Source organism: Marmota flaviventris, chromosome 6, assembly GCF_047511675.1.
Source record: "Marmota flaviventris isolate mMarFla1 chromosome 6, mMarFla1.hap1, whole genome shotgun sequence".
Taxonomy (NCBI): Eukaryota; Metazoa; Chordata; class Mammalia; order Rodentia; family Sciuridae; genus Marmota; species Marmota flaviventris.
In genome coordinates, this window is record NC_092503.1 from 57,633,574 (window position 1) to 57,645,194 (window position 11,621).

At 43.3% G+C, this 11,621-nt stretch overlaps 1 protein-coding gene across 1 annotated transcript in view; it reads left to right on the top strand.

Annotated features, from left to right (window-relative positions):
- The window catches only part of Prep (prolyl endopeptidase), a 112,981-nt gene extending 111,791 nt beyond the window's left edge, over nucleotides 1-1,190 (top strand). Inside the window, exon 15 of the mRNA XM_027928270.3 lies at nucleotides 460-1,190. Within this exon, the coding sequence (XP_027784071.2) occupies nucleotides 460-754 (295 nt within the window). The 3' untranslated portion in view covers nucleotides 755-1,190. The remainder of the gene's footprint in view (nucleotides 1-459) is intronic.
- Nucleotides 1,191-11,621: the final 10,431 nt, after the last annotated feature.

An 11,621-nucleotide genomic window follows, 5' to 3' on the forward strand; every position in this document is an offset into this window, starting at 1 on the left:
GTTGGCTGACTCCAGGATAGAAACATCATGGTAGCAGGGTGAGGCAGAGGATAGCGGCTCAGCTTGTGGCAGCAGAGAAGCAAAGAGGAAGGGGTCAGGGACAAGACATTGTACCAAAGGACCTACTTCCTTCAGCCACGCTCCTCCATCCTACTGTTTCCATCTCCTCCATCCTACTGTTTCCATCTCCTCCCAGTAGCCCCATTCAAGTTATTAACTCATCAAATGCAATAATCCAGTGAGAAAGTCAGAGCCCTTGTGATCTAATCACTTCCCAAAAGTCTCTCTGGACACTGCTGCATTGGCAACCAAGTCTTTGACACACGAGCTTTTGGGGGACATACCAAACTAATGGCTGGTATACCACACAGATCCCTGTGCCACACTGGTCTTTCCTGATCATCCTCTTGATCAACTCTGCTTGTGACAAAATCTCACACAAGTGCCTTTGCCTTTCAGATACTCCCCACTGCACAACGTGAGGCTGCCCGAGGCGGATGGCGTCCAGTACCCGTCCATGCTTCTCCTCACTGCTGACCACGATGACCGGGTGGTCCCGCTCCACTCCCTGAAGTTCATTGCCACCCTACAGTATGTGGTGGGCCGCAGCCGGAAGCAGAGTAACCCCCTGCTCATCCACGTGGACACCAAGGCTGGCCACGGGGCGGGGAAGCCCACAGCCAAAGTGATAGAAGAAGTCTCAGATATGTTTGCGTTCATAGCACGATGCCTGAACATTGACTGGATTCAGTAAACGGGATTTCCTGCTCCTCCGACAGCCACAGAAAACCTCAAGGGCTTTCACACCGTTCCAACCGAGAAACCACTGGGCACAACGCTCCCCACATGGGCACTGTTCCTGCACACAGACTACAGTTGAACAGAACTACTGTGGGAATTTTATCTTTTTTAGGCTTCTCCTTTTTAGCAAGCCCTTGGTGTTTCTTTTCCCACCCTATCCAGGCACATATTTTAAAAAGAATTTTAAAAGGCATGTTTGGATAAATAGCTCAATGTCAGCAAACGTGTGAATACTAGATTGCTGAATTAAGGGTCATAGCCGGGCATCCTCATACATAACTCAGTGAACTTTGCTTCTATAACCGTAACCTATATATTCCTTAAATAAATGTGAGAACTCTTCTCATGAAAGACTTCATTGCAATACTAATAAATGCTATTTAAGAATAGGAGGCTTTATTTTTGGTTCCTTTGCATTGAAGGGCATCACTTGAAATGCAGTTGACCATGGGGATAAAGCATTTCATCTTTGTGCAACTCATTAGTTTCCAAACCCTTGAATCATAGAATGTAAGTACTGAAAAGAAGTTGAGCTTGTCCATTCCCACTCCCCAGTCTCTAGTGAAGCTGTTAGAGGCAGCTCACTGTCTTAAACATTAGCACTCAGATCGGGGTGATGATACTGATCTGGGACTCTTTTGATTTGGCTGCCTCCTTTTAAAAATCTGAGGTGGAAAATTCAAATTACTCACCTATCTGACCACATATTGATTTGGTTACAGAATGTTCCTGGAAATCAGAATGCCTCAGATATGAAACTAAGAGGCCCCCTGTGTAAATTATCCAAAGATGAACTCATCCAAATTTACAGTCAGAATTTTTAGCCTTTCCCAAGCTGTTTCACCTCCATAAACCTCTTCTTGAAAATTAAAATAGTCATTATTTAAAAACAAACATGCAAAATTAAGAAGAAACAGTTTGGGTTCATCCCACTCCCCAAGAATCTTTTAAGGTGAGGATATGCCATCCCTCAAACTTTCACTTGTGATATTAAAACAAAAAATTACATCAAATAATGTTACTTTGCCAGGCACTGTGGTGCATACCTATGATCCCAACAGCTTGGGAGGCTGAGGCAGGAAGATCGCAAATTCAAAGCCAGCCTTAGCAATAGCAAGGCACTATGCGACTCAGACCCTATCTCTAAAATAAAATAAAATAGAGCTGGGGGCTCAGTGGTTTAGTGTCCCTGAGTTTAATCCCCGGTACTCCCCACCCCAAAATAATAATGTTACTTTGAGTGTCAGTTTGTGAAATGCTGATCTAATTTATAAGAAAACAGTTTGTCTTGCTTTATCAGATATGATGAAAGTAATTATTTTACATGAAGTATCTTAACTGTATATAAAATTGCAAGTAAGTCCTATCTTCCAAATCTCATACAAACATAATTTAAGTGCTCTACTTTTCAAGTCATGGTCAAAAAATCTACCTATTACTCCATACCAAGTGTAACTGAAAGGTGACCATAACTTGGTTTCTCTCTTCTAGAATCATGCTGGTTTCTCTCTTCTAGAATCATGCTGTTACTGTTTGAGTATATGCATAAAGCAGCTGTCATTGAACATCTGATTCATTATAACCTCAGGAGAAAAGCTATGCCTCTAGTGCAGAGCATGTAGAGACTGACAACAGTCTATCAGAGAGATGCTCGCACTAGCCAACTACAAAGAAACCTCTAGTGCAGCAGAAAAAAAGCAATAAAATACTCTTGCCCAAGGCAGCCCTTTCCTGAACTGGGTGAGTCACTTGAGGTGCAGCTACCAGCTGACATGCTGGGGAGCATTTTCTAGCTTGTGCAGGATCTAACAATCCTTTCCCACTGAGTTCTACTTACAAGTAGAAAGTAGAAGTTTGGTGTGGAAGGTCTGAGCTTCAGAGTCAGGCCTGGGCTCAAATCCCAACTCTTTCATTTGGTAACTGGCAATGAAGTAGAATAAAGAAAGTAATGTGTTGATGAGTGCCTAGCATACGATTGCTTCCAATTACAAGATCTCTTTTCCAGCCTAATTTTTCAATCTCAGTTTTAACTCAGTAACTCCTCCCATAAGCTAAAAGGTGTCGTTTAAGCTTTAAACATTGGAAGTAAGATTTGAGATTGGATTCTTTTCCAGAACTCTGTCTTACATTGGTCTGCGGTGTTGGGGGGCGAGGGGAGTTCTACCCTTGCACACGTGGTCTAACAGCCCTGTCAATGGGCCTAGCTGAATGCCACAGAGCATTTGTTACCTTGGGATAGTCATATTTGTGCTGTTAAATGTATCCATACTTGGAATATTATAAAACTCTAATTAATCATGTTTCTTAATACTCCTACGGAACTTAGGCAACTATGCACAGATGGTGCTGTTAGAAAAGGTTAAATTTCAGCTAAGGAAGCCTGTCACCAATCTGTCCATGGTCAACAGTCTTAGCAGCCTTAGCAGCTCCCCCATGGCAGGCCACACAGCTAATGCCCAGAAAGACTTGCAAAGACTCAAAGGTGGTTAAGGACAGGCTGGGTAGCTATGAGGGGACAGGAAGGGGTAAAAGTCGGAGGGTTAAGTGTGGTCAGGCCAGTGGAAAGAGGACTAAGGCTGATGGATGAGGAGTATTTAGGTACACTCTGCATCCTTTCATCCTCCAGGGACTGGAGGTACAAAGAAAGTCCTGCCCTCATAAGTGACTTTCCAGGGGAGGAAACAGGTGATAAATGTTTTTACTGAGCATTTACCCTTTGCCACTCTGTTCTGTGCACCCTGTGTGTGTCCTCACGCAACCTTAGCAATCATATACTAACCTGAATCCATTTGGCAAAGGCCCAGTGTTACCCAGATGAAGTGGACAAGAAGGACAGTAACCCTGGCAGTTGGACCCTGAGAATGTTATGGTCTAGATGTTTGTTTACCTCTAAAATCTCTATATTGAAATCCTAATAGGAAGTGCAGTCTTTAGGAGATGATCAGGCCATGAGGGCTCTGCTCCTATAAAAGAAGTCAGAGAGACCACCTCATCCCTCATACCATGTGAAGGCACAGCAAGAAAGTTGTCATCTATGAACCAAATCTGTCAGTGCCTTGATCTTGGACTTCCTAGCCTCCAGAATTCTCATAAATAAATTTTTTATTTATAAGCTACCCAGTTTATGGTATTTTGTTATAGCAGCCCAAAAACAACACACATTTTTCCACTTAGTCCACTAATAAAATAAACAGAAAACAGAATTTTAGAAATAAAGAGCTATGAAGAAACAAACCAGGACAAGTGAATAGTCCATGAGAAAGTATGCTATTTTAGCCAAAGAAGTCAGGCCTCCTCAAGGAAGCAACATGTAAACAAAGACCTAAACAAAAATGACAAGATAGTGGGCAAAGGTGTGGGGTACAGGATGGGGACCAGGAACATCAGGCAGAGCCTGAGGTGGGAACTAGCCAGGTGAAAGAAGCCAGACACAAATGACCATGTAAAGTATGATTCTATTTTAGGTGAAATGTCCAGAAACTTCTATGAGGACAAATTGTAGATTATTGGGTAGGTGGTGTTGGGAATGAAACTGGAGATTCACTAAGCATACAAAGAATCTTCCTCCCATAGTGAAAATATTTGAAAACTAGATTAAGGTGATGGTTGTACAACTTGGTATATTTACTCTCAAAAAGTCAATGAATTTATCCTTTAAGGGAGGTGAATTTCATGGTATGTAAATTATATTTCAATAAGTTTGTCGTAATAAACTCTTGTAGTAAGAGAGAAAGGAGCAATAAGTCCCTGGATGAGTGCCACCCAGGAATAGCCACCTGCAGAAGTGTGATGGAGTGGAAGAGGCAGGTGACAGGGCAAAGGAGATAAAAGCTTGCATATCAGCTTGGGTCAGAGGACAAGACTATTTTAAGCTGCAGAATTTATGCAGGAGTTCACATCTCAGGGGAAGCTGACCCTCCCCCTCGACCAAATTCATTCCTTAGATCAAGTCAGACCTGCTGATTCCTGTCCTGCACCCACCTCTCTGGCTTTAATATGCTAAGGAATGCAGGGCTTCCTGTCAACAGGATCCTGCAACACAGAGGGGCAGGAGAGGCGAGGGCTAGCAGGCTCCATTAACAATGGTAAATGACAAAGAAGGCTCTTCTTTTATTACACGTACTAAGCAAGAGAAAATCTCATGGTGGCCATTTGTGGAAGTCATCATGCCAAATAACCCTAGGAATTATAAACATATGACTTGGAAAGTGAGTCGTATATAGTTGACAATGAAAATATGCTGTCTTCTAGTTCCACTGAAGGCTTTGGCAAATATCAAAGAAAAGAGCTTCTAGCCACTCTGAGAACATAGTCAAACTGAGGTTAACCAGAAAACAAGGTCAGCATCAAACATAACCCTAAATTCCAGAGAAAATGATGGAAGTTCACACAAGTAAGGCCTTGTTACTTCTCCCATGATGTTTGGGTATTATTAGGGCAGTAATTGGCCATTTTCCACAGGATCCCAGCCCTGCAACTCTCCCAGAAGTGCAGAACTAGAACATGTGGGACCCCCCCTAGCTCTGTCACTACTCAGGTCTACCTCAGAGTATAAAACTCCCTAATTTATCCAAGAGTTGCTAAATGCAGTGTCTTGAGATGAAGATAACTGGGAGGGGCTTCATCATCTGCTAACAACTACAGGTTGGAACTGATTTTGCTATTCCCAAATGAAGAGCTGTAAAGGATGATGGCCCTTGGGTAAAGTGGGTTTAAGGTTTACTCACTAAAGGAGAGAGTACTCAGAGTAGGGAGGGAGGTATAATGAAGGTATGATTCCAAAATGGACATTAGGGGGTAGATATTGCAAGAAAGTTTGCCTACCTGTTACTCCTGCTCTTGGTGTCTCAGCCCATGAGTGCTTTTGTGTGGCCTTACCTGTCACTCAGGGGTTCTACCCTCAGTGATCGCACAATCTCAAGAACCCCAGCTAAGAGCTGGGATAGAAGTAATGGAGAAAGATTTTGCAGCTTGAACCACTCTTAACTGATGGATTAACAAAATGGTTAGGCACACAGAACCAGAACTAATTCCCATACACATTGGCCAAGGTACCTATACATTGTTTTAAGCACCTGCATTTTGTCTGAGAAGCTGCATATCTTTAGTAAAAATATATATATCTTTTACTAATATTTTTAAATTGTTGTGAAATGAATGTTACTTATAATTTGAACTTTGTGATTAAGAAAACTTGCTTTAAAAGTGCAGAGTGTCCATATGTGCTTCATCCAGATTTCCCTAATGTTGACATCACCCACAACCTTAGCATTGCACAATTCTCAAACCCAGAAACTACCACTGATATGACACTATTAACTAATTTCCACACCTTAAATTCTGTTCTCTCACTATCCCTTTTCAACCCCAAAGGCCTGAATTGCCATAATTACCATGGCTTCATAATTTCTTCCATCTATGACATAGTGCCTCAGTCTTATCTTCTAATGACCATGATACATGTGAAGAAGACTGGTCATTTATTTTGTAGAATATCATTTAGAGTTTGATGTCTTCTCATAACTCGACTGAGGCTACGCATTTTGGGCAAGAACACCTCTAGATGTCAGGTTGTTCCCATCCCAGTACCTCACATCAGGGGGCTCAAGGTGCTGATATGTCTTATTCCTGGTGAGATCAACTTGGATCATTTGGTTAAGATGGGCTCTGCCAGGCTCCTCCATTGTAAAGTGACTACTTTTTCCTCTTGATTATTACCTCATAATTTAAAGATCGTTATATTTTACCTAAGATGCACAAACACCACTTTGGGGTGAAAGTACTTGAGACAAATTATAATAAATGATGTATGTAAATAAAGTGCCTGTGTGTCCCTCTCAATGAGTAGTCCTTACCATCTATCCTACCTGCTAAGCTAGATGAGATCTTGATTCTCCCTTCTTAAATCCAGTCATCACTAAATTCTACCAATTCTAAATTCTAAATATGCCTTAAATGTATCTTTTCTCCTCCTAGTGCTTTATAATTTGTCTTCCCGACTCCAAATCTTGTTCCCCTCAAACTCTCTGCTAAGCCGGGGCACAGTGGTGCACACCTGTAATCCCAGAGGCACGCGAGGCTAAGGCAGGGGAATTGCGAGTTCAAAGCCAGCCTCAGCAAAAAGTGAGGTGCATTTCTCTCAGTGATATCCTGTCTCTAAATAAAATACAAAATTTGGCTGAGCATGTGGCTCAGTAGCCAAGTGCCCCCAAGTTCAATCCTTGGTACCCACCCCACCCCTCAAAAAAAAATTCTCTCTGCTCATTAACTCTAAAGCTTGAAAAAGCAAATAAAATGAGGCCCACTCCTATTCTGAGCCTTCTGGGGCTTCCTACTGCCTTTACAGAGAGAATATCTCTGCAGCAAAGCTTGGATTGCCTCCCACCATCCCCCCAACCACCACCACCCACTCCCAGGATGAATGGGTGGTAAAATGATCCCCCGGGTAGCTAGCAAATTAATGTCCTGGCTGCTGCAAAGCAGAACCACCTGGAGTCCTTGTTTAAATTATAAATCCATGGGCTACTTCCCAGAGATTCTGAGACAACGGAAGAAAGCCAGTGTCTATTCTTTTATTTTAACAAGCTTCATGGATGATTCTGGTGTGGACAACTTGAGGAATCACTGATCTAAAATACCAAAATGGTGCTGGTTCTTAAGGGAAGCTATAAGAACTTTTTTTCTTCCAAGTTTCTATAATTGTAAGGGTCCCGCGAAACGTCGGAGAAAGAGACCACCAAGTGACCACTCATGCAATTGGCAGAAGGGGGATTTATTGAACCAGCATGCTGGGGCTCCGTGCCCACTCAAGAAGGGAAAGCAGCCCAGAGCCCCGAGCAGGGGCTGAGCACTGCTTAAGTACACTTTTTGGGGAGGGCGGAGGGCTTTGTATACATCAGAACAAATCATCATTAGGCGCGGGAAAATTGAACAACAACTCCTAAACCTGATTAGTTCATTCATTGGCGGGAACAGGTCAGGCTGGAGTGATAGGTCATTCCTAAGGAGGGGGTTACATTTAAACTGATTGGTCCAGGCCCTGCAATGCCTGCGTGCAACCACACAGACCCCTTCGGTTATTAAACAACCAGACAATCAGGGGAAATGTTTACTGGGCGGTTCTAAGCATTGTCTTAACAGCTAACTCAGACCTTGCAGCTTAGAAACTTTTACAACACCCGGTCTTTTACCCTTTAACTTTTACGCTTTAACTTCAATTTCTTTTACCCTTACATAATGATGTTGTACTCCTGCTGTGATTACAAATGTATCTTATTTAAAATTGCATTACACTAAAGGTTTTATTAATGATAAGAAAGGACTGGTGGTGCAGCTCAGGGCTACTGCACATAATTGATGAACACATTATTATCCAAAGTCCATAGTTAACATTAGGGTTCCCACTTGGTGCTGTACATTCTATGGGCATCTACTGACATGTACCTGTTAGAGTATCATATAGACTATGATTACTGCCTTAAAAATCCTCTATGTTCCACCTATTCATCCCTCCCCTACCAAACCTGGCAACTGCTGATCTTTTAATTGTCTCCATTTTTTTCCTTTTTCCAGAATGTTACATAGTTGGAATTATAGAATATAGTCTTTTCAGATTGGTTTGACTTAGTAATATTGCATTTAAATTTCCTCCCTGTTTTTCATGGCTTAATGACTCATTTCTTTTTAGTGCTGAATAATATTCCATTGTCCAGGTATATTAAAGTTTATCTATTTCACTTATAGGACATCTTGGTTGCTTCCAACTTTGGGGCAGTTATAGCTAAAACTAGTATAAACATCCATGTGCAGGTTTTTATGAGGATACAAGTTTTCAACTGCTTGGAGTAAATACCAAAGAATGCAATTGCTGGATCATCGGTGAGGGTTATGTTTAGTTTTTAAGGAGCTGCCAATTTGAAGTGGAGGGGAAGAGGACAATTTTGAAGCCAGATTTAAAGTTAGGTAGTCAGTGTAGTTAGATAAATCGGGTCTAATACCAAGTGAAATCTAAAATGGAGGCCATGCTGAGAATGATTCCAGGAAACGCAGGACAACTCATGGAATGTTAATGAAGTCCTGAAAAGGCCCTAGGCCAAAGTCCATCCCAAAGAAGTGTTAATGAAGTCCTTCCTGCTCAGACTACTTCTTTGGCCCACCTGTGTCCCACCCCTTGGGCCTTCCCACCTACATTCCATCACTGAAAGAAACTATAAAATGGAGAGACAACCGCACTTCCACGGATTCCACCTCTTGGGTCCCCTTCTTCCTCCGGGAGAAGTCTTTTCTGCTGTCCTTTAATAAACTTCTAATTTCTACTCTGACCTTGCCTCGGCGTGCTCTCTGGTGTTATTCTTCAACATTGGGGAAGCAAGGACTCGTCACCAGTCAACAGCGGTAACAATTTTAGTTAGCATTTTTTGCTATTGTGACCAAAAGATTTGTCGAGAACAATTAGAGGAGGAAAAGTTTATTCAGGGACTCAGTTTCAGGGGTCTCAGTCCATAGATGGTTGACTCCATTCCTCAGGGCCAGAGGCAGAACATCATGGCTGAAGCATGTGCAGAGGAAAGCACAGGGGAATGTGAAACCAGGAAGTAGAGATTAAGCTGAACTCACAAAATACATATCCTAAAAATCATGCTCCCACTGACCCACCTCCTCCAGCCACACCCTACTTGCCTACAGTTAACACTCAGTTAATCCCTATGAAGGGATCAAGGCACTGACCAGGTTCAGCCTCTCATAACCCAATCATTTCACCTCTAAGTTTTCTTGCATTGTCTCACACATGAGCTTTGGGGACACCCAATATTGAAACCATAACAAGGACCTATAATGTATACCAAAATGCTAATGTTAAATGAATACACAGACATTACAGGGGACTCTGAATGATTATCCCTAATCATTACCCAATACCTCTTAAGGCTGATTGGGCTATAGTTGGTGTACAGTGCTTTTTGTTGTTGTTGTTGTACTAGGGATTTAACCCAGGGGCACTCTACCACTGAGTACTGAGCTACATCTCCATCCCTTTATTTTATTTTCTTGTTTTGAGATAGGCCCTAAGCAACTTAGCAGTCTCTAAATTGCTAAGGCTGGTCTCAAATCTACAATCCTCCTGCCTCAGCTGCCAGAGCCATTGGGATTACAGGTGTGTGCTATGGTATCCAGTAATCAGGTTGTCGTCAGGAAAATTGCTAAATAGAAGAATTTACAACTTTGCCCTCAGCTTCCTGGCAAGAATGGGACGTGGGGTGCAGATGACTCCACACTGCTGGGAACAGGTAAGCAGGCAAAGTGCCAACACCCTCAATCATAGCAGAAAACTGGTAATCCTAACTGCTGGAGAATCCCACAGTTCTCAAGCCCTTTAAATCTGGTTTGGGGAACTGGCTGGTCTAAGAGTGACTGCCTGCTCCAAGAAAGGAACTTGCATTGGGCCTCCATCAAGCCCCAGAACCTAAGCTACTACAACAGCTACTGCCAGATACCATATTATTTTAGAGGCCAGTGGTAAGCCACTTAGTGCCCCCCAGAGCCTTAGACTTGTGCATGCTTCACAGGGCATAAAACAGCCCTGTCTGTGTCCTGCAGCTTCAGGACCAGCAGCTGCCACAGCCACAATCCAGAGTCCCACCCACCCTTGCCCTAGAGGAACTAAACAGCCTCTTCCCCAGCCCACAGCCTTGAGATTGCAGCTGCTGGTGCAGAGTCTTGGCTTCAGGGGAGATTGTTCATCAGGATCTAGGAAAGTCCCAACTGCATCCTGCAGCTCTAGAAACACTCCTGGAGGCCCCAGCTCTGGGCACCACTTCCACTCATCCCATGGGAATGAGGGTGGGTCTTCTCCCCAACCCATAGCCTTGAGACCAGGGATGTTGATGCCAAAAGTCTGGAATCAGCTGCACGTATGTATCCCTCAGAATCCAGAGAAGCTCCCAAATATACCATATAACCCCAGAAATACAGCCATTTGTACCCCAACCCCCAGAACCACCTGTGTTCACCCAGCAGAAAGCAAGGAAGATCCTCTCCCCAACCCATAGCTTTGGGACTGCAGCTACCCACACAAAAGGGCTTGTCATTATCCAAGCTTGTCCTCTGGGAAGCTTGGAAGGAAGTTCCCATAAATATCTTGTAGCTCTAAGACCATGGCTACCAAAGCCCCAAGGCTCAGCCCCATCTGAGCATACCCTGCCTGAACTAGGGACATTCTCATTTATATTCTGCAGTTTCAAGACCACAAATGCCAAACTATTTGCTGCCACTATCCATATTTAACCTGTGAGAAGTAGAAAAGATTTCTTTCACATTCTATACCTCCAGTAACATGGATACTAGTGCCACAAGACCAAACATTAACAGCACATGTCCTGGGGAGCTTGGAGAATGCCTCCTTCACAGCCCATAGACTTGGAACCCAGCTGCTGGTCCCAGAAACCCTGGCATCACTTGCATTTATCCCTTAGGACCTGGAGAATACACCATCTGGGTCCTACAGCTCAAGGAAAGCTGCTACCAGTGCTACAAACCCCAACACCACTCACAATTACCCTAAGAACCTAGGGGAGATGAGATCCCTTTAAGGCCCACAACTTTAAGTCCATGGTTTCTGTGGTCATAAATCCCAGCGTTACCTGTGCTCATTCCATGGGACTGGGGAAGGTTCCATTCTGTCCTGTGGCACAAGAACAGTGGCTGCTGGACATCTTTAGAGTCCTAAGGAAGGAATACTTCATATCATATGACTTAAGGACCATGGCTGCTGACACACAACCCTTGGTGTCACCTGTGCTTGCCTGGAGGTACTTGAGCAC